This window comes from Vulpes lagopus, chromosome 5 (assembly GCF_018345385.1).
Source record: "Vulpes lagopus strain Blue_001 chromosome 5, ASM1834538v1, whole genome shotgun sequence".
NCBI classification, from domain to species: domain Eukaryota; kingdom Metazoa; phylum Chordata; class Mammalia; order Carnivora; family Canidae; genus Vulpes; species Vulpes lagopus.
Window position 1 is genome coordinate 74,478,340 of NC_054828.1, and position 24,485 is coordinate 74,502,824.

The following is a 24,485-nucleotide window of genomic DNA, read 5'->3' on the forward strand; positions in this document are numbered from 1 at the left end:
CACCCAGGGATCCCCACACATAACTTTTGACTCCCCCAAAACTTCACTACTAATAGCCTACTGTTGACTTACCAATAACATAAACAGTTCACGTGTTTTTGTACATTATATATTGCATTCTTATTAAACTGAAAAAAATGTTATTACAATAATGAAAATACATTTACAGTACTGTGCCAACTAATAAAAGAAATCAATGTATAAGTAGATCTGAGCAGTTCAAACCCATATTTTCCATGGGTCAACTGTTACTGTATTATCTTCAAAACTGTAGCTTATCTTCCCTCATTCCAATTGCATTTCAAAACATTTCTCATATTCTCATTTGCTTATTTTTCTAGAGTAAATTTAGAATAAAAGTTACAAAGAGGAAATTTTGGTATTTTTAATTTGGATTATATTAGGCTGATATATTAATTTGGAGAAAGTATTATCTATTAACAATGATATAACATATCAACACATTATCCTTCACTGCAGCAAAACACTAATATTTATGAATTTATATTCAACATTCCCAAATATAATTTATTCATGTAGGTTTCAACATAATTCCTGTTAAGGCTATTCCTAGATGTTTTATTTTACTGCCAGTTTGACTCACCAACCCTCCTATTGCTAACTTCTCAGACTAAAACTGATTCAGAAGTCTGTTGATGGTGAATTATCTCAGCTTAGGTTTCTCTGAAAATATTTTTATATGATTTGAATGGTTCTTGAAAGGTTTTGTTTTGTATGCAAATCTATATTGACAGCTATTTTCTAGAAATGCTATGGAATACTTTTCATAACTGTCATCTGGCTTCCACAATTGCAGTTGTTTCAACAATTGCAATTGTTGAAAAGTGTGCTGTCAATCTAATTGCAGGCTTGTGTATGTATGTGATTTGTCTTTCTGTCTTTTCTCTTTGGCATTACTTTTTATTTTTTATTGTGATAAAATAAAACTTGCCATTTTAACCACTTTTTTTTAACCATTTCTTAAAAGTACAACTCAGGGGTATTCATTATATTCACAATGTTGTACAACCACCACCATCTATTTCCAAAAATTTTCATTATCCTATACAGAAACTCTGTACCCATTAAACAATTAACTTGCCACTACCACCTCCCTCCAGCTCCTGACAACTTTTCATCTGCTTTCTATCTCTATGGATATATTCATTCACATACAACATTCACAGTGTTGTATAAGGACTCTCCACAATTCTCTCTACCTTGCAAAACTCAAACTCTATACCCACTGAACATCACCTCCCCCATTCCCCTGCAACCACTATACTTTCTGTAAATTTCACTACTGTAGTTTAAGCAGAATCATACAATACTTACCTTTTTGCGACTGGCTTATTTCACTTACATAATGCTTCAAGGTTCGTCCATGTTGTAGCATATGCCAGAATTCTTTCCTTTTTACGTTTAGATGATATTCTATTTTATGTATATAGTACATTTTACATATCCACTGCTCTAAAAATTGGTACTTGGTTTGCTTCTACCTTTTGGCTATTGTGAATAATGTTGTTCTGAACACTGGTGTACAAATATTTGTTTGAGTCCCTGCTTTCATTTCTGGGGGTACATACCCAGAAGCAGAACTGCTAGATCATACAGGAATTCTACATTTAATGTTTTTGAGGAACCATCAAGTTGTATTCCACAGCTGTGCTACCATTTTATATGCCTTTCAGAAACAGAACTTTCCCCTCATCCTAACACTTGTTATTTTTTGGTTTGGTTTGGTTTTGTAATTTCATTACAATGACTAGGTGTGAATTTCTTTTTAAATTATCCTGCTTAGTACATGTTGTGGTTGCTGTAACTGCAGATTCATGTTTTTCATTACCTTCAGAGTCATCAGCTATTACCTCCTCAGACAACCTCAAAGGTTCTCTCCTCCTGGAAGCTAATTTGATGTTAATTAGGCCTCTCATTCCAATCTTTTTTTCACTTCCTTCTTCCTAATTGCTGCATTCTAATTTCTTCAGAACTAATTTCTAGCTTAATCTTTTTTCTTTCTTTCTAGAATTTTTTTTTTAAGATTTTATTTATTTATTCATGAGAGACATAGAGAGAGAGAGAGAGGCAGAGACATAGGCAGAGGGAGAAGTAGGCTCCATGCAGGGAGCCCAATGCGGGACTCAATCCCAGGACTCCAGGATCATGCCCTGGGCTGAAGGCAGGCGCCAAACTGCCGAGCCACCCAGGGATCCCCTCTTTCTAGAATTCTTGTTGGTTCTTTTTCAAATCTGTCCAAACATCCATTGTTCATTTTATTCTATTAATCTCTTTAAAAGATTTTATTTATTCATAAGAGAGAGAGAGAGGCAGAGACATAGGTAGAGGGATAAAGGGGCACCCTGTGGGGAGCCTGATGTGGGACTTGATCCCCCGACTCTGGGATCACGACCTGAGCCAAAGGCACTCAACCAGTGAACCACCCCAGTGCCCTTTTCTCTTTTTTCCTTTTTTTTTTAAAAATATTTTATTCATTTATTTGAGAGAGAGAGAGAGAGAGAGAGAGAGAGAGAGAGACGCAGAGGGAGAAAGGGATAAGCAGACTCTGTGCTGAACACAGAGCTTGATGTGTGACTCAATCCCACCACCTCAATATCATGACCTGAACCAAAATCAAGAGCCAGACACTTAACCAACTGAACCACCCAGTACCCCTCTATTAATCATTCTTTAAAATTTCTTATAGAGTTGTTTTATATATTCTGATAATGCTAATTTCTGAATCTCATAGGGGTGGGGGCAGATGAGCTAAGTCTGCTGATTCTTCTTTATGGTGTTTTGTTTCCCAAATGTGTTTGGTGATTTTTTTATTGTAAGCACATATTTGTTTGATCTGGTGGAATTCCAGGTGATCTAAGTAGGTGATGCAGTCCTTGTGAGAAAATTTTATCAGAAGCCAGGGGGTTCTTATGACTCTGAGGAAACCGTTTTTTCCAGAGTCTTAATCTAACTGCCAGACCACAGTAGTACCACATGGTACTACTGACATAGGCATATTGGTTAATGTCATTCTTTTTTTTTTTTTTAAGATTTTATTTATTCATGAGAGACACAGAAAGAAAGAGGCAGAGATATAGGCAGAGGGAGAAGCAGGCTCCATGCAGGGAGCCTGATGTGAGACTCGATCCCGGGACTCTGGGATCATGCCCTAAGTCGAAGGCAGAGACTCAACCACTGAACCACCCGGGTGTCTCTGGTTAATGTCATTCTAGTATGTCCACTGTTGCTAGTGCAGCTTATTATTTTGTCAAGAATGTAACTGGGGCGCCTGAATGGTTCAGACAGTTAAGCGTCTGCCTTTGCCTTAGGTCACGATCTCAGGGTCCTGGAATCAGCCCTTGCATCAGGCTCCAGCGTGCCTGCTTCTCCTCCCTCTGCCTGTTGCTTCCCCAGCTTGTGTTCTCTGTTAAATAAATAAAATCTTAAAAATAATAAATAGTAACTGAATAAATAGCAGCTGGATTTTGTTACTGTCAAACCAAACTATTCTCTGTGTCCTTAAGTAAAATATGCTGGAAAAAAGAGCAACTGCTAGAAAATATACAAGTAAGACTAGGGTATAATATAGTAAAAGTAGCACCAGATGGAGAAACTAGAGATTTTAGTTCTGTTTTAGTAAGTAGTCTTTTGGGGGCTATGTTTCCTTATTTATTTTTATGAGGTTGTTTTAAGATTTTTTAATGTAGGGGAGGGATCCCTTGGTGGCTCAGTGGTTTAGGACCTGCCTTTGGCCCAGGGTGTGATCCTGGAGTCCTGGTATCGAGTCCCATGTTGGGCTCCCTGCATGGTGCCTGCTTCTCCCTCTGCCTATGTCTCTGCCTCTCTCTCTGTCTCTCATGAATAAATAAAATCTTAAAAAAAAATTTTTTTAAAAATGTAATCTCTACAACCAACATGGGGCTTGAACTCAACACCGTGGTCAAAAGTCATGTGTTCTACCAATTGAGCCTGCCAGGTGCCCCTAGGTTTCTTCAACTGTAAAAATGATTTTATTAGATAATTTGTTAGCTCTAAAATTCTTTTTTTTTTAAAAGATTTTTTATTTTAAAGATTATTTATTTATTTATTCATAGACATAGAGAGAGGCAGAGACACAGGCAGAGGGAGAAACAGGCTCCCTTATTTATTAAGATCTTATTCTGGGATTCTTATAAAGTCATGTGCTAAGTCTTATAGGTTCTTAGTAAATACCTGCTAACTAAATGGAAGACTAAAAAAATAAAAAAATAAATGGAAGACTAAATAATAGGGCAACTTAAGGAAATAATCAACATTTAATAAAAAACCTTGGAGCTCAGAAATTGGATAGATCTTTTTCTGTAAAAACTTGCTATTCTGTGTCTCCTTAATAGTTCCTATTTATACAACTTTTCTTTTTTATTTGCCTATAACAAATATCTTCCCTAGCGTGTTACCTGTCTTTATTTTATGGTGTTTTCTATAATGCAGAAGTCTAATTTTTATGTCATTAAATTTGTAAGTATTTTCTTTATTGTACTGTTCTTTGTGTCTCTCTAAGATTTTTTTTTTTTTTTAAGAGAGGGAATGCAGGGAGGGGCAGATGGAGAGGAGAGAGAATCTTAAGGGGCTCAATCTCACAACCCTGAGATCATGATCTGAGCTGAAATCAAGAGTCAGATGTTCAACTGACTGAGCCACCAAGGTGCCCTTTAAAAGAGTTTTTAACCCTCATAGTCATAAAAACATTTGTTTCTAACATTTAAAAAGTTTCGTTTTATACACTAAGTAATTTATTTGGAATATATTTGTGTGTATGGTATTGAAAAACATTTAACAATAAATTGTGTTTTTTCTGGACGGAAAGCATATGTCCCAGACATCTGTCCCAGTTCATCTTTTCCCCCAGTGATTTGTAATGCAACTTCTCCCATATATGTATGGGTCCATTTCTGGGCTTTCTCTGTTTCTTAAATCTACCTTATACTGATACCAAATTCTTTTATAATTATTATAGCCAAATAATAAATCTTCATGTTCATAGGTTAGGTTCTACTTACTGTTTATCAAATAGACTTGGCTACCTGGCTACTCCTAGACACTCTTTTATATGAATTTTTAAAAAAATATTTTTATTTATTTATTTATTTGAGAGAAACAGAATGGGCAGAGGCAGGGAGAGGGAGAAGCAGATGCCCCACTGAGTAGGGAGCCCAATGTGGGGCTCAATCTTGGGACCCTGGGTTCATGACCTGAGCCAAAGGCAGATGCTTAACCAACTGGGCCACCCAGGTGCCTCTTCTATATGAATTTTAGAATCAGTATAACAAGTTTCTCAAAATGTCTTGTTGGGATTTTTATTAAAGTCCACTATGTTTACATGCTAGTTATTACCTTTTTGTAACAGTTTGTAATTTTTTCCAGACAGGTCTTTTTTTTTCCAGACAAGTCTTTTTTTTTTTTTTTTCCAGACAAGTCTTAACATGCTTTTATTCTAGACACTTTACTTTGCTTTTGTTGTTACTGTTAATAATATCTGTTCTTTTATTATATTTTTTGATTATTTCTGGTGCATGGAAATGCTCTTAATTCCTAGACGTTGATTTGTACCCCACAACTCCGCTAAATCCTTTTTAGTCTGAATTCTCTGGGATTTCCTATGAAGATGATTGTAAAATCTCCATATATCTTTTTACCCTAATAGGATCCCACTGATTACATTCTATAGTTCTTCAACAACTACAAACTAGAATTTACAAATTAAATATAAAGCAAATACCATTCCTACTGACATTAAAGGGACTGACTTTGTTGAAACAAATTACAAATTACAATGCGAGCAAGACAATGTATACATTGCTTTTAATTTACCAACCCTTACTATTCAATTATTTCACCATCTGAACTACTGGAAATATTTTCCATAGTGTACAGTGAAATCATTAATGTTTTCACTTGATGCAAACAATTATGTATATCTGTTCTCATTAGCTTCTGATAAAATACTGCCTCATGCCACAATGCAATCATAACAAAACCCCCAAAAAACAAAGAAAAAATGCAATCACAAATACATTAATACAGCCACTGAAAAGGAGTTGCAGAACTGTTCTGTAAGATAATCATACAGATGATACTAAATATGCTTATAATTACTTTTGAATTATTACAAAATAAAATTTAAAAATTTCTTTCTCATAGACTAAGATATTTATAGACTACATTCTAGGAATAACTGGGGGGCCTGTAGTTAAAGACACAAGGCTTTTCAGCACTCCACAATATCTCCATCCCAACCAATCATCATCAGTCATCCATTTTACAGGCATTTACCAATCACCTAGGAAGTGCCTGGCACTTCTATGAGCAGAACCTCAAAGTCAGAGGAGCATAAACTGGTGATAAAAAGCACTTGTATCAATTATAATGTAATATGTTAGGTGCCAGAATAGAAGAGACAAGGTATAATGGTAGCAAAGAATACAAATTCCTTAATCTAGGGCAGCCCAGGTGGCTCAGCAGTTTAGTGCTGCCTTCAGCCCAGGGCGTGATCCTGGAGACCCGGGATAGAGTTCCATGTCGGGCTCCCTGCATGGAGCCTGCTTCTCCCTCTGCTTCTGCCTCTGCCTGTGTCTCTACCTCTCTTTCTCTCTGTGTCTCTCATGAATAAATACATAAAATCTTAAAAAGAAATTCCTTAATCTAGACTGAAACAAAGAAGTCAGGAAGGGAAAATTTCTTGATACTGAATCTCAAGGAGGGATGGAGTGAGTAAAATCTCACAGAGTTTATCACCTAAGTAGGAATACTGTACTGCTCTATGGGTTATTGTATAATTTATACTTATAGGTTGCCAATCCAATTTTTAAAAGGAATCAACTTATTCTATTTACTCAATATTGCAATTTAAAATTCATGTTTAGGCTGTAAAAAAAAAATCATGTTTAGGGACAGCCTGGGTGGCTCAGGAGTTGAGTGTCTGCCTTTGGTTCAGGATGTGATTCTGGAGTCCTGGGATTGAGTCTCACATCGGGCTTCCTGCATGGAGCCTGCTTCTCCCTCTGCCTGTGTGTCTCTGCCTCTGTGTGTCTCTCATGAATAAATATCACATATGTCATGCCATACCATATATGTATTCCTTTATACTTCAAATTAATAATTTGAGATTTATCTATGTTGTTGCATATAACTGAAATTCATTAATATTCTTTGCTGTCTGATTATTCCAATATGCCACAACACATTGATTTTCTTAAAGATTTTATTTATTCATGAGGGACACAGAGAGAGGCAGAGACATAGAGGGAGAAGCAGGCTCCTTTCAGAGAGACCAATACAGAACTTGATCCCCGGACTGGGATCATGCCCTGAGCTGATGCTCAGCTACTGAGCCACTGAGCCACCCAGGTTTCCCAACACATTGATTTTAATGCAGAAAAACATTTGGATTGTTTCCAAATTCTTATTACCACAATGTTGCTATGAATTCTCTACCAGTGATCTTGCTGTATGAATGCAAGTTTCTCAGGAGCAAAAGCCTCTAGGTAAAATACTAAGATCACAGTGCATAAATAACAAATTTTTCAAAAAGGAGACGGGTTTTATACCAATCATATCTTAAACTAACAGTATACGAGAGCTTCCACTGTGCCACAGTCTTGCTAATGTTGGTATTGGTAGACTTTAAAATGTATGCCCTATCTGGCAGCTGTATGTGCCAGTTATTAATATATTGCCTCTCAGTTCTAAACCCACCCTTCTTTGTGATAGATGAGCCAGACTGCAAACTCTATTTCCCCTTGGTTCAGTGTTAATCTCTGCCAATAGAGGTCCCTGGAGCCACACTGACAGGCTGAAAGAAGTGGTTGGGATTCTTTTTGGTGTTCTGTTCTCAAATGGATCAGCATATAGGCATCCTGGCTGGATCTGAGCACAGTGCAGTGTTGTTGTTCTTGCAGTCAGTGATGAGGGCTCCCCAGCCAGTCTCTGCTGCTACAATGGCAGGTAGCATATTCTTGCAGAAATCCACCCTTTCCTCAGGTCTGAATCTCAGTTGGGAGCAGAGGACCCTTTCTTTACTTTCCCCTCAGGTCCAAAAGTAGCAGCTGCTTTCAGCACATACTATCCCATTACACTTTAGAGTTCTCTTATTCCTTCTAGTAGTAATTTACATTTTACCTACTTAACAACTCTCTATATTAAAATTTCCTTGCTTGGGACGCCTGGGTGGCTCAGGGGTTTAGAGCCTGCCTTCGTCCCAGGGGATGATCCTGGGGTCCCCAGATTGAGTCCTGTGTCGGGCTCCCTGCATGGAGCCTGCTTCTCCCTCTGCCTGTGTCTCTGCCTCTCTCTGTGTGTCTCTCTCATGAATAAATAAAATCTTAAAATAAAATAAAATGTCCTTGCTTAAATTACTGGGGTGTCATTTCCCTCTCTCTCTTTTTTTTATATAGATTTTATTTATTCATGAGAGACAGACAGAGAGAGAGAGAGAGGCAGAGACACAGGCAGAGGGAGAAACAGGGTCCATGCAGGGAGCCTGACACAGAACTCAATCCGGGGACCCCAGGATCATGCCCTGGGCCAAAGGCAGCGCCAAACTGCTGAGCCACCTGGGCTGCCCAATAAAATCTTAAAAAAAGATTTTATCTTAAAAATTTTTAAAGATAGATGATTTTGCTGTTTAAAATTGCCCCAAGAGAATATAAAAATTAGTGAAAGGGAATAAAGGGAAAGGAGAGAAAATGAGTGAAAATACTAGTGAGGGTGAGAAAACATGAGAGACACCTAACTCTGGGAAATGAACAAGGGGTAGTGGAAGGGGAAGTGGGTAGGGGGTTGGGGTGACTGGGTGATGGGCACTGAGGGGGGCACTTGGCGGGATGAACACTGGGTGTTATGTTATATGTTGGCAAATTGAACTCCAATAAAAAAAATTAAAAAAAAAATTGCCCCAAGCATAGTAAAGTTCTTCTGTCAAAAGTTCCTTAAAAAAAAAAAAAAAAAAGGTTTTATTTATTTGACAGAGAGAAAAGAGAGCACAGAAGCTAGCACAAACAGGGGAGGGGGAGGGGGAGAGGGAGAGGGAGAGGCAAGCTTCCTGCTCAGCAGGGTTCAATCCCAAGATCCCAGGATCATGACCTGAGTCAAAGGCAGATGCTTAACTGACTGAGCCACCCAGGTGCCCAGGTGCCCCTTCTGTCTAGAGTTCTAAGCATAAGAAGGCTGTGATGTGCCCTACAGAAAACATACATGTATTAGATAAACTTTGAGAATTATGGTGCTGTTAGCTATGAATTCAATGTTAATGAGCCAAAAATGTTAATAAAAATATATTAAATAAGATAGCTGTATATAGAAACCTACATTAAATAAGGTTATGTACTGATCAGTTGATAAAAATATTGTGACCAGGGAGTTTGCAGGAACCTAACTCTGTATCAGCCCCAGGAACAATGATTCAGTATTCACTGATTCACTGGGCAAGGCAACTTCATGGAACATAATTATTGTGAATAATAAGAATCAACTGTATCTCTCCCCCAACCTCCCCAGTATAAAGAATTAAGATTTTTTTAAAAATTTTCTTACTTTGTTTCTGGTATATGGCTAAAATAATTATTATCATTGATTTGTGTTCAGCAACCTTGCTCATCATATTATCTGCAGTTAATGACGATTTTCGTTTTTTCCTTTCCTAATCCTTTCATTTATACACTTTGCTCCCTCCCTCTCTCCCTTTTGCCTTACTATTCTGGCTAGGAATGTCATTATAAAGTTGAACAGAAATGTTGATACTGGGCATTATCCTTGCTTTGTTCCTTATATAGATAGCATGTTTGCTATAGGTTTTTATATTTGGAAGATACATGTTACTAGGCTAGAAAAATCTCTTTTGGGGATCCCTGGGTGGCTCAGCAGTTTAGCGCCTGACTTCAGCCCAAGGCGTGATTCTGGAGTCCCGGAATCGAGTCCCATGTTGGGCTCCCTGCATGGAGCCTGCTTCTCCCTCTGCCTGTGTTTCTGTCTCTGTCTCTCTCTCTTTCATGGATAAATAAATAAAATTAAAAAAAAAAAAAGAAAAAATCCTTTCTATTCCTGGTTTTTATATGAATGGACTTTTAATTTACTTTTTCTGTATCTTTTGAGGTCATACAATTTTTCTTTTTATTTTTAAGCACAGTGAATTATGATGAATTTATTTTCTATATTAAACCATGCTTCCATTCCTGGGATAAACCCCACATAGTTATGATGTACTATACTCTATGTTCCACTAGACTCAATTTGTTCAGTAATAAGATCAGTTTATAATTTTCTTTCCTCATATTTCCTAGTTAAACTCTGGCATCAAGGTTATGCTAGTCTTATTAAGGTAGGCTGAGGAACATCTTTTTCTTTTCTCTGAACAAGTGTATGTAAGATTGGAATTACTTCTTCAATATCTGGTGAACTTGTTGGTGAAGCATCTAGGTTAAAGATTTTGTTTTTCTCATTAAACTGTTTTAATGGGTCTCAAAATTCTGTGACAGATTTTTTTGGTCAGGTTGTTCCCACTGAAAAGTACCGATTTTGAAAACTAGTAACTTAAAACTGCCACACACAAAACAAATTGTCTACAAAATATTCTCCCTTTATTCTGAAGGTTTTATGATCTACTGTTACCATTAATCAGTACTTTTTCTTTTGCCCTGTCCTTTAGCTTTTATTACCATATAAGTGATACTTTTAATTTAATAGACTTTAAAATTTTTATTTTATTTTTTAAAAGATTTTATTTATTCATGAGATACATAGAGAAGAGGCAGAGACATGGGCAGTGGGAGGAGAAAGCAGGCTCCATGCAAGGAGCCTGATGTGGGAATGATCATGGCCCGAGCCAAAGGCAGACGTTCAACCACTGAGCCACCCAGATGTCCCTAGACTTTATTTTTTAGAGGCATTAAGTATTAAATTATTATTAAGCTTGATGGCCAGCTGAGACAGGTTTTTTTTAAGATTTTATTTATTCATGAGAGACACAGAGAGAGAGAGAGAGAGAGAGAGAGAGAGAGAGAGAGAGGCAGAGACACAGGCAGAGGGAAAAGCAGGCTCCATGCAGAGAGCCCAACGTGGGACTCGATCCAGTTGAGCCAAAGGCAGATGCTCAACTGCTGAGCCACTCAGGCATCCCAAGACAAACAGTTTTGAGAAAGGTTTTCTACCACTGATTAAGAACAGGGTGGCAGTGGGGTGCCAGGGTGGCTCAGGTCATGATCCCAGGATCCTGGGATTGGGCCCCTGTCTTGGGCTCCCTGCTCGGTGGGGAATCTGCTTCTCTCTCACTGTCGGCCCCTCTCCTGTTCATGCTCTCTCCCTCTTTCAAATAATTAAAATCTTAAAAAAAATTAAAATCTTAAAAAAAAAATAACAGAGGGGCAGATATTAGGGATAATATTCATTTAGCCTCCTGAGCTTTCTATAGACAGAGCAGACTGGTGATCTTGCCAGTTCTGGCAGCCTTCTTGTCCACTGCTTTGGTAACACCCACCGCAATGGTCTCATACCACGAACAGCAAAACAACAACAAAGACTATCTCAGAGGATAGCCAGAGAAGCTCTCAACATACTGGGCTTGCCAAAAATAGTATCAACAATTTCAAGAGTTTGGGTCCATCTTCCAGCTCCTTACCAGGATGGTAATCAATCTTCTCCTTCAGCTCAGCAAACTTATAAGCATGTAAGCTATGTGACAATCTGGCACTAATACAGCCAGCTCTGATTTGGACCAGATGGTTTGGAATAACTATGTGAGCCATGAAAAACATCTCTGACAGGCACATCCTTGACACTGAACCCCACACTGTTCCCAAGAGCTTCACTCAAAGCTCCATGGTGCATTTCAAAAGATTTTACTTCTGTAACACTGACCAGAACCAAGAAGACCATTATGCTGGGTTTGAGAATACTAGTATCTAGTTGGCCAACTGGGAAAGTATCAATACCATCAATTTTGTAGTCACCCTAGAGTGGCAGACAAAGGGCTTATTAGTTGGACAAGCTGTGAGAGAAGACAATCCACAGCTTTAAGTTGTGTGGTTCCACTGCATGGCCATCTTCCCCAGTGACTTTCTATCCCTTGAACCAAAGCATATTAGTACTTGGTTCCAGCATACTGTCACTATTCCAACCAGAAACTGGTACAAATACTACTGTATCAGAGTGGTAGCCAATTTTCTTAATGCAGGTGTTGACTTCCTTAATGATTTCCTTGTGTATCTTCTAGCTGTGGTGTGGCTTGATGGAATCTATTTTATTAATACCAAGAAATAGTTGTTTCATATCCAGTGAGGAAGCCAAAAGGGCACGCTCATGAGTCTGCCCATTCTTGGAGTCACCTTCTTTGAATTCAATAAACACCAGCAGTAATAATCAGGATAGCACAGCTGGCCTGAGATGTACCTGTAATCACGTTCTTGATAAAGTCTGTGTCCTAGGACATCACTAAGGGTCACATAAATTGCTGGTTTTTAATTTCCACAGGGAGATATCAACAGTGATACCATGCTCACATTCAGGTTTCCAAAACCCAGGCATACTTGAAGGAGCCTATTCCCACCTTGGCAGCCACCTTCTCAAATTTTCTGATCCCATCACATTTGTGATCAAATGGCTGTGAGTGGTGGACTTATTTTCCAATGACAATGTCGATATAAATCTTTTCCTTTATGCTCTGGTTTGGCTTTAGCAGTGACTTTCACAACACTTGTGTTCTGGTGGCAAACCCACTGCAAAACAGGGGGATGTTCTTTTTTTTTTTTTCTTAAGATTTTAATTTATTTATTCATGAGAGAGAAAGAGGCAGAAACATAGGCAGAGGGAGAAGCAAGTTCCATGCAGGGAGCCCGATGTGGGATTTGATCCCGGAACTCCAGGATCATGCCCTGAGCCAAAGGCAGATGCTTAACTGCTGAGCCACCCAGGCGTCCCCAGGGGGGTGTTCTTTTGGGAAGATTTCTGATGACTGAATGAGTTTATTCAATGGTTATAGGATTATAAGGTCCGCAGTTTTTAATTTGAGCCATTAAAAAAATATATTTTATTTATTTATTTTTTATTTTATTTTATTTTATTTTACTTATTTATTTGACAGAGAGAGAGCCCAAGCAGGGAAGGGGCAGAGAAGCAGGCTCCCTGCTGAGCAAGGAACCCAATGTGGGGCTTGATCCCAGGACCCTGGGATCATGACCTGAGCTGAAAGCAGGCGCTTAACCGATTGAGCCACCCAGGCACCCCTAGTTCGAGCCATTTTACTTATATTTTCGAGGAACTTTACCATTCTGTCTATATCTTCAAATTTATTGGAATAAAGCTGTTTATATTATCCTTTCATAGTCTGCAACATCTGTAATCACTTCTACCTTCTATATTTCTAATACTGTTTATTTATGCCTTCTTTTTCTTGGTCAAACTCATCTAAAGTTTATCAATTTTATTATTTCCTCAAAAAAGAAAAAAAATAAAACATTTTCCTTTGTTGAACCCTTCAATTGTATGTTTGTTCAGTGTTGTGGTTATGGTTTTTCCCCATTTTTCTTTTTAATGTGGTAAAAGACATACAAAATTTATTATCTTAACCATTTTTAAGCAAACAGCTTGGTAGTATTAAGTATATTCATATTGGGCAACCATCACCACCATCCATCTCCAGGCCTCTTTTCATCTTGCAAAACTGAAACTCTATAACTATTTAACAATAGGTATTAAACTCCCACTTCCCCTCTTTCCAGTCCCTGGCAACTACCATTCTGCTTTCTTACAAATCTGACTATTCATTGTGTGTGTGCTTTTTTTTTTTTTAATTTCATGAGCTTCTGCTCTTATTATATCTTCTTCCTTCCTTTGTCTTATTTTGTTCTTCTTTTGTGAACTTCTTGAGATACATACTTAGAGCTCACTAATTTTTGGAGCACTTTTGTGATCCAGATACTTTTAGAAGTGCTTTCCATATATTAGCTTATTTAATCCTCACAACAGTCCCAAGATACAAACTGTACTATCATTTTCATTTATAGGTGAGAGAACTAAAGCACAAAAAAATTAAACAGTTTAACATGTGGCTAACAAGAATTTGAACCTAGGCAACCTGATCCCAAAACTTGGATTCTTCTAAGTTTCACTGCTTCTCAAGAAAGGAAAAATATTCCAAGAAGAAAAATTCCCAAGCACTTGTATTAAGACACATTGTACGAGTGTTTGGCTGAGCAATGGTCATTACTGGAACATAGGAGAGCTGGTGACAAGGATATGAAGTTGACAACTGAATGTAAAGGGTTTTAAGTGCCTTCCCAAGGAGCTTGGAAAACGGAACTGCCCAGTAAAAAAACCCTACTAACATGATCTCACTCTTTCTTATTTTTTTAAAATGTTCAATTTCCTATCTTGAAGTATCTTTTTGTCATTTACTTTATTATCAATATCCTTATCTGTAAAATGAGAATAATATTCTTTGCCCCTACTTATCTTATATAGTTGGATTTGACAGTCAAACAAAGTAACAAACATGGGGGATGCCTGGGGTGGCTCAGCGGTTGAGTGTCCATCTTTGGCTCAGGGTGTGATCCCAGCATCGAGTCCCACATCGGGCTCTTTGTGGGGAGCCTGCTTCTCTCTTGGCCTATGTCTCTGCCTCTCTCTCTCTCATGAATAAATAAATAAAATCTTTTTTAAAAAAAGAAACAAACATGAAAAGGAATTTGTTAAATTATATAGTAATATAAAAATATTTTTAAAAGAATGATCAGAGCAGTGATTTGGTAACATTAATTTGTTAATAATAATTGTAGGAGTGGGATCCCTGGGTGGCGCAGCGGTTTAGCGCCTGCCTTTGGCCCAGGGCGCGATCCTGGAGACCCGGGATCGAATCCCACGTCGGGCTGCCGGTGCATGGAGCCTGCTTCTCCCTCTGCCTGTGTCTCTGCCTCTCTCTCTCTCTCTCTGTGACTATCATAAATAAATAAAAATTGAAAAAAAATTTATATAAAAAAAATAATTGTAGGAGTAATTGTCATTAATCAACCTCATTATCACAGCACCAGCTAACATTTATTAAGTACTCATTATATGCCAGTTGGTGTTCTAAGCACTCATTTTATCTTGTAGTATTAACTCATTTAGTAGTTCTTAAACTCTGTGAGGTGGGTACTGTATTGGCAGATATTTTTTTTTAAGATTTGATTTATTTAGAGGCAGAGACATAGACAGAGGGAGAAGCAGGCTCTCAGGAGCCTGATAAGGGACTTAATCCCAGAACGCTGAGATCATGACCTGAGCCAAAGGCTCAATCATCGAGCCACCCAGGTGCCCCTATTGGCAGATTTATACAGATTAAAAAAAAAAAAAAAAAAGGCTAATTTAAATTGTCTAAAGTTATATACCTGGAAGGTGGCAGAATCTGGGACTCAAACCCATGTACAGTGGTGCCAGAGCCTATAATCTTAAATCATCATATCTCTAAACATCAATGTGTACATAGCCTGAAGTGAATGAAAAAGATATCAGACTATGAGAAAGTAGTTAGAAGCTATCTTAATAATAGAAATGGTAATGGGAAATTTAAAAACAGAGAAAAAAAGAGGAAGAAATAGGCAAAGAATCAGCTTCTGCTAAGTGACTAAGAAATGAAGGGACAAGAATTTAAAATTACCTAGCGGCCATTTTAAGATCAAAACTGTACATTAAGTTTAGGCAGACTATATTGTAAAACAGAAATAACAGGAGACTAAGAGTCAGGAAAATCTTAGTTCTTTCACCTCTCTTACTAAAATGGTATTTTACTTTGGGCAATTTCTTAATTGCTCTGGGCTTCAGTTTTCTCATTTTGTAAGAAGAAATAATAAAATTCAATTTGCTTACCTGCAAAGTTGGTTACCGTAGGTTTCATATAACACTTGTATAACAATTTCCCATTTATAACCAATTTTCGCATAAACTGGGGAACAGGGCTTTATGTGAATGTAAGATATATTATTGTAGATGTTCTAAGCCGAATATCATCGTATAATAATGAAGCAGTAATTCACAAAAAGAGACTGAAGACATGGTCAAGGGGGGTGGGCACATGGTTGGCTCAGTTAGTAGAGGCAGGTGACTCCTCATCTCAGGGTTCTAAGTTCGAGCCCATGTTGGGTGTAGAGACTAGGTAAAAATAAAATATTTAAAATCAAAACAAAGGGACACCTGGGTGGCTCAGCGGTTGAGTGTCTGCCTTTGGCTCAGGGCATGATCCTGGAGTCCCGAGATCGAGTCCCACATCAGGCTCCCTGCATGTAGCCTGTTTCTCCCTCTGCCTGTGTCTCTGCCTCTCTCTCTCTGTGTGTCTCTCATGAATAAATAAAATCTTAAATAATAATACTAATTTTAAAAATGAAAACAAAACAAAATCCCCAAAATCTAGATAGAGAAATATAGTAGTTATTAGTACATGAGTAAAAGTTAAATCCGTGAGCAGATAAATCTCCAAGAGAATGTGTACAAAGAAAGAAAATGCAGCTGTCAGTTTAGTTAGAAAAATGGGGTGGCTCAGTCAGCCAAGTGTCAGATTCTTGGTTTTGGCTCAGGTCATGATTTCGGGGTCCTGAGATCAAGCCCCAAGTCAGGTTCCCTGCTCAGAAAAGTCTCCTTGAGATTTTCTCTCTTTCTCTCCCTCTGCCCCTCTCCTCACTCACACCCACATGCACGTGTGCTCTAAAAATGAATGGGTAAATCTTAAAAAAAAAAAAAAAGAGAGACAGAGACAGAGACAGAGAGAAAGAAATTAAACTGTCCAAATTCAAACTCCCAAGTGGTTTCAAGACTTTCTTCACTAACCAACTAGCCGTAAAGTCATAAGAAGCCCTTCTTATGGTGCTTTATTTCAAAGTACCAAGCTCACGGTTTCTCCCAAATCTTTTTTTTTTAATTTTTTTTTTTTATTATTTATTTATGATAGTCATACAGAGAGAGAGAGAGAGGCAGAGACATAGGCAGAGGGAGAAGCAGGCTCCATGCACCGGGAGCCTGATGTGGGATTCGATCCCGGGTCTCCAGGATCGTGCCCTGGGCCAAAGGCAGGCGCCAAACCGCTGCGCCACCCAGGGATCCCTCTCCCAAATCTGTTATGACATCTTTTCCCAACAAAGGTCAGACATATATGCAATTTTCTCTACACCCTGAGAGTCAAAAGATATCATTAAACTTTAAATAATAATTAGTATAAATTCATTTTTCAGTTCAATTAAAGAAGGGAATTTTAAAAAACAAAAATAACTGCCTTTGGGATCCCTGGATGGCGCAGCGGTTTGGCGCCTGCCTTTGGCCCAGGGCGCGATCCTGGAGACCCGGGATCGAATCCCACATCGGGCTCCCGGTGCATGGAGCCTGCTTCTCCCTCTGCCTATGTCTCTGCCTCTCTCTCTTTCTCTCTCTGTGACTATCATAAATAAATAAAAATTAAAAAAAAAAAACAACTGCCTTTTATGAAAGCTTGGGATAGAAATAGGACTTAGGTAAGCTCCACCCATATCAAAGATATAACCCACTTTCATACGATCCTGGCGTAATACAAGTGGACCTTCAGTTTTCATAGGGATTCATCTACATATAACGTGTATGCACACACACACATGCACATCACTGGTGGCGGGAGAATAGGCTATAGTTTTCCAACTCAACTCTGACATTCATAAACACTCTTTCCCTGTGCTTCAAAATGAATTTTCTACTGCTCTGTTCCATGATGTACATGTTCAGATGAATGGTATTTTTGTCTTTAACTAGGATCTCTAGGACACAAATGGCAAAGCAAATACCATCAGGTTGGTTTACCTTCACTTATGTCCGGCCCGCTCACATACAATTTTCACTAGAATAATGACTAGTATGTCCAAAACAAAATCTCCAGGTTCTCACTCTATGGAATTTCAGACCAGTGAGGGAAGAATAAACTGAAATTTAATTTAAAAAGAGCTGGAATAATTAGATAATTATTTGGAAAGAAAAAGTTTCCTAAAAAAAAAAAAGTTTCTAACCCATCTGAAAGCACTAATTTCCCTCTTTGGTCATCTCTCTTAACATAAGGCAGGAGTCCATTCCATACCAACTTTCAGTCAGGTGAAACCAAGGAATCCTTAAAGCGATTAAAGAAATAAAATGAATGCCTTAATGCAGAAGTCTCTAACAGGCTGCCTGTTGCCTGAGTCAACAGATATGTTTTGTTTGGCTAGCAATAACTTTTTTAAAAAGGTAATTCAGCTTCCCATATTTTAAAAACTGAAAGACAGGGATCCCTGGATGGCTCAGTGGTTTAGCACCTGCCTTCGGCCCAGGGCGTGATCCTGGAGTCCTGGGATTGAGTCCCACATCAGGCTCCCTGCAGGGAGCCTGCTTGTGCCTCTGCCTTCCTCTCCCTCTCTCTCTGTGTCTCTTATGAATAAATAAAATCTTAAAAACAAAACAAAACAAAAAAAACAACTGAAAGACTTCATATAAAACTCCAGATTTTGACCTAGCTTAAAAAGTGAAAAACTCCTGGGGCACGTGGATGGTTCTGTCAGTTGAGTGTCTACCTTTGGCTCAGGTCATGATCTCAGGATCCTGAGATCAAGTCCTGTGTTGGGCTCCCTGCTTATTGGGAGGTCTGCTTCTCCCTCTCCCTGGGCCCCTCCCTCTGCTCCTGTGCTCTTTCTCTCAAATAAATAAAGAGAATAAAATAAAATAAAAAGTGAAAAAGTCCTTGGAAGGTTTGGCAGTACGTGTTAACACTGGATTCCTATTTCTTTATGGCCACGGGCTAGGCCTGAGTAGCAGCTGCTCCTTTCAGCAGGGTTCTTCGCATTCAACCCATCTCATTCATCTATGTGACCTGCCTGAAACTTTTGGTCATTTGCTCCTCCTGAATTAAAGGGATTAAAACAATAGCCTTAAATTAGGGAGAGAATTCACAAGACAAATGAATCTAGAGTCTGTGAATAGAAATTTAAAGAGGGTAGTAGTGTTTGGGATGGGATGTTTATGGAATACTAAAGCTCGTATTTTACAATCTCATTTATCATATACTGTGTAACTAATTTCTTTATAAGCAAGACTATATTGTTTCACTGACACAGTCTTCTGTTTCTATTAGTTTTAAAGTATATAATACTAACTGATAGGGGAAATCTAGCCTTACTACTCTTTATAACAATTATCTATTTTATCCTTCCATATTAAACCCTATTGAGATTTTGACTGGGATTACGATGAATTTATAAATTACATACTGGGAATCTATTTTTTAACAATACCAAATATTCCTTCAAAATGGTTACATATGTATCTTTTCATTTATCCAAATCTTTAATTCCCTTTAGTAAAATCTAAAAGCTTTCTTTATAAAAGCCTTAACATACCTCTCTTTTTAAATGTAGTTTTTGTTTATTTATTTAGAAACGAATGGGGGGCAGCCCCAGTGGCGCAGCAGTTTAGTGCCGCCTGCATCCTGGGGCATGATCCTGGAGACCTGGGATAGAGTCCCACGTCGGGCTCCCTGCATGGAGCCCGCTTCTCCCTCTGCCTGTGTCTCTGCCTCTGCCTCTCTCTCTCTCTCTGTGTCTCTATGAATAAATAAAGTCTTAAAAAAATTTAAAAAAAGAAAAGAAAAAAATGGGATTTCCAGCATAATATGAATGATGTCAGAAGGCATCCTTGTCTCAGAATGCTTTTTCTATTTCACTGCCAAGTCTTATGTTTATTCCAGGTTTCTGAAGGTACTCTCATTGAGCACTGGGGACACCTCAGTTGGCTGAGGATCTGCCTTCAGTTCAGGTCATTGTCTCAGGGTCCTAGGATGGAGCCCTGTGTCTGGCTCCATACTCAGCAGAGTCTCTGCTTGTTGTTCTCCCTCTGCCCCTCCTCCCTCTCAAATAAATAAATTCATTTTTTTTTTAAAGGACTGATCTTTATTCTGAGAATATGTCCTTCTCAACCTTTTTCTGGAAATCAGTTATAGTAAAACAAAGCAGTTGTTTAAAAAAAATATCTTTACCTAGTAAAGTAAAAGCTGACAACCCTATATTAACCCATGAACTAGGTCACAAAATCTAAGTCTAGGAAACTTAAGTTAAGTTATAAAAGGACTATAGTGGTATTTATAGCAGAAACTTTAAGTGGAAACCATCGCATACTGCTTTTCTTAATATTATACTGGGTTTATATATATATATAAAGAAACAACACAGATTGTGGTTAAGTGGCAAAGAACATGGGCTTTGGGGCCTAGACAGGCCTAGGTGGGAATTCTGCTCCCTCCTTGCCCTCCCCCCAACCCTGCCAGCTGTGAGAACTTAGGCAAGCTACTGAATCTCTCTAAAGCAGTTTCTTCCTCCTTAAATGGGGACAACAGTAGTAGCCACTTTAAAAAGTTGTTCTCAATGGGGATCCCTGGGTGGCTCAGCGGTTTGGTGCCTGCCTTTGGCCCAGGGCGCAATCCTGGAGTCCCGGGATCGAGTCCCACATTGGGCTCCTGGCATGGAGTCTGCTTCTCCCTCTGCCTGTGTCTCTACCTCTCTCTCTCTCTCTCTCTCTATCATAAATAAATAAATAAATCTTAAAAAAAAAGTTGCTCTCAAGATTCAATGACTTAAAGCAGACAAAGCACTCTATATAACATCTGGTCAATTACAAGTGTTCAATAAATGCTAAGTGTTACTGTTATTATTTTATGTACTTTTTTTTTAAGATTTTATTTTTAAGTAATCTCCCCTCAATGTGGGGCTTGAACTCACAACCCTGAGATCAAGAGTCACATGCTCTACTGACTAAGCCAGCTGGGTACCCTTATTTTATGTTCTTCTGACATGCGTGTAAATCTTTTAGTACATTCATGTAGTACCAAAATAAACACAAGTTAACAATCCAAAGGAAGGAAAAAGGATCATTCAGTTTTGTTTTGTTTTAAAACAGGATTTTATTTATCTATCATGAAAGACAGAGAGAGAGAGAGGCAGAGATACAGGCAGAGGGAGAAGCAGGCTCCATGCAGGGAGCCCGATGTGGGACTTGATCCTGGGCCTCTGGGATCACACCCTGAGCCAAACGCAGACACTCAACCACTGAGCCACCCAGGTCTCCCGATCATTCAGTTTTGAATGGGTTAATACTAACAAATGGATTGATAACGTGTAATGTTCACATATTTATATAAATATATAATATGTTAATGAGTTATAATTTGAGGAATACTTAGCAATTTTGATTGTTTTACAGAATTGTCTATCCTCTAATTTTGTGTGTATGTCTCTTGCACCATCTAAATAACTTGCAAATATGGATGAAAAACAAGGAAGACACTATTAATACAGAGTAAAAATAACATCAAATATAAGTATTCTAGCACTTTGAGAAATGATAGAGAAAACCTCAAGGATGAAATAAATCAATATGAAGTCTGCAGGACCCCTGGGTGGCTCAGTGGTTGAGCATCTGCCTTTGGCTCAGGGCATGATCCCAGTCTGGGGGCAGAGTCCCGCATTAGCTCCCTGTGAGGAGTCTGCTTCTCCCTCTGTCTATGTCTCTGCCTCTCTCATGAATAAATAAATAAATAAATAAATAAATAAATAAATACGAAGTTCAGGATGAAAATTTCCATTTCTTTTTAATTAATTATACAGATGTCATAGAGGGGGCAAGATTTCAAGAGGACTGAAAAAAGAAAGGAAATGTATTAAAAAATTATGAAAAACAGAAGTAGTAATTGGAACAAAGTACCAACTAAAGAGTATAACTAGGAGATATATATAGTCAAGGTAGGAGAGAAGAGACAGAGTAAATAGCAAGCTTTCAAAAAGAGAATAAATAAATAAAACCTTAAAGAGAGAGAAGTTTTTTTTGTTTTTTGTTTTTTTTTAAATGATAGTCACACAGAGAGAGAGAGAGAGGCAGAGGGAGAAGCAGGCTCCATGCACCAGGAGCCCGATGTGGGACTCGATCCCGGGTCTCCAGGATCGTGCCCTGGGCCAAAGGCGCGGCACCAAACCGCTGCACCGTCCAGGGATCCGAGAAGTATTTTTAAAAGAAAAAAATGTGTCTATCAGTGGGAAAATTAAATGAACAATTTGGACAAAATATCCTTGGATCTTCAAGCATGTATAACTGTTAACAGTTCTTACTGACAGGTAAAAAAGGAAAACTAAAATTCCTAATTTTCTAAGCTTAGCTTCCCCCAAAGCAGTAAGAATGTACTTACTTCACTAAAGCAGCTGCTTCAGGAAGGACATCAGCAAATGATTCACGGAAAATGATTGCATTTTTCCTTTTGCAGTTCTGTATGACATCATTGGCGAGGTAAAAGAGATTCAAACGGTGGGGATAGGCAGCTAGAGTTGATAAAACACAATAAATAAAACCAAATGAGTCAAATTATACTGAATTCAGTTTATTCCAAATAAAACGTTCTCTAATGGTGTAACCACTATTACGTGGGTGGAGAATAGGCAAATGAACTAATGGATCAATTTATTGAAACTAAAAAATGTTCGGTTAATTCTCTGTTCAAGGTGCTCCCTGAGTAGATTTCCATCTCACTTTACAGATATTTGGCACTAAAAAACTTATTAACTCTAGAGAAGCTATAATAAAACAAAACTGTTTTCCCAAACATTTGGAAAGAAAAACTGTTGAAGCAGCTCAACTCATCGTGCAAACACCAGGGTTAGTGGAAAGAGCAGAGGTTTTCCAACCACCAAGAATGTATGACCTTAGGCAAACTGCTTAACCTCCTCTACACTGCAATTGTAGACTCTTTTCATCAACTAGACCAGATACTCCTGGAGTACACCTAAATCCTGCCATCTAACTGGAAGAGAGGATCTGCTCCCTACTCTTAGCACCAGGTCCTGGGAAATAAGTAATTTGATCCCATATGCACAAGGAGGTAAAGTTTTTCAAAGGCCCATGACGAGGCCCAGTCAATTTGCTTTCAAGCAAAACCACCCCAAGTTTCATTATATCCTGGACAATTTTAATGTCCATTTGGATGATCCATCACATTTTTTAGTCTCTCAGCATCTTAAATTCGGTGACCTCCAAGAACCACTGCTCTGTACATTTTAAAATCTCCCTTTCTGACCATAGCCTGTTTCCCCTTATATTTGTCACTGTTATCAAAATCTCAGTTCTATATTTTTTCTAGCTTTACAGTCACTTTTACTTTTTTTACAGTCACTTTTAGTACTCAATTTTTCCTCTATCAATTCCACAGTCTTTGATTATTATTGAAACCACTTTTTTTTTTTTTTTTGAGAGAGAGAAAGCGAGCGGTGAACATACATGCAAACAGAAGGAGGGAGAATCCTAAGCAGGCTCCATGCCTAGTGCAGAGCTCAACATGGGGCTTGATTTTACAATCCTGAGATCATGATCTAAGCTGATATTAAGAGTCAGACTCAAAACACTGAGCCACCCAGGTGCCCCATAAATCACTCTTTCATCAAAACCTTCGGTTTTTTTTTTTTTCACCTCTCCCCTTATTTAGCCTTTCTATCACACACATTCAACAAAATCCTAAATCTGGATCAACCTAACTGGATACCTTTACTGCATCTTTATTTCTGCTCCTGGGATCTCCTGAAGAAAAATCATATCAAGAGAATTGAAACCATATAAGTCTAGTTCCTTTAGCTGGGCCCTCATCAATATAATGCTACATTATACCGTTCCTTCTACATATTCTCTCTCTCTTTTTGGGTAAGATTTATTTATTTTAGAGAGAGAGGAAGAGCATGGGGGAGGGGCAAAAGGAGAAGGAGAGAGAGTCCCCAGCAGACTCCCTATGGAGTGTGACGCCCAACACAGGGCTTGATCCTAGAACTCAGAGATCATGACCTGAGCCAAAACCAAGAGTTAGAAGTCCAGTCAATGAGTCATCCACATACCTCTTTTCTGCAGGTTCTGTTCTTTTTTTAAAAAATATTTTTTAAATTTATTTACAGAAAGAGCACAAGCAGGGGGAGCTGCAGTGGGAGAGGGAGAAGCAGACTCCCCTCTGAGCAGAGAGCCTGACACAGGGCTCGATCCCAGGACCCTGGGATCATGACCTGGGCAGAAGGCAGATGCTTAACTGACTGAGCCACCCAGGTGTCCCCCACATGTTCTTTTTTTTTTTTTTTAAATTTCATTTTATTTACGATAGTCACAGAGAGAGAGAGAGAGAGAGAGGCAGAGACACAGGCAGAGGGAGGAGAAGCAGGCTCCATGCACCGGGAGCCCGACATGGGATTCGATCCCGGGTCTCCAGGATCGCGCCCTGGGCCAAAGGCAGGCGCCAAACCGCTGTGCCACCCAGGGATCCCCCCCCACATGTTCTTAATCAGCATCCTCTCTCATCTGCAGTAAGAGGGATCTCAAATTTTGACCACTCTTATTAAGTCCCCTATTTCACCACATTCCACATTCCTTCTCACTCTCAGCAGAGATAAGCTTTCATGCTATTTCACAGAGAAAGCAGAAATCAT

The 24,485-nt window shown here is 38.6% G+C and overlaps 1 protein-coding gene across 6 annotated transcripts in view; it reads right to left on the reverse strand.

The window, feature by feature from the left end:
- The window catches only part of RPRD2 (regulation of nuclear pre-mRNA domain containing 2), a 92,432-nt gene that overhangs the window by 35,882 nt on the left and 32,065 nt on the right, over positions 1-24,485 (reverse strand). For all 6 annotated transcript variants that reach the window (XM_041755110.1, XM_041755109.1, XM_041755114.1 and 3 more), the window contains exon 2: positions 22,220-22,349. In XM_041755110.1, coding sequence (XP_041611044.1) covers positions 22,220-22,349 — 130 coding nt within the window. The remainder of the gene's footprint in view (positions 1-22,219; positions 22,350-24,485) is intronic.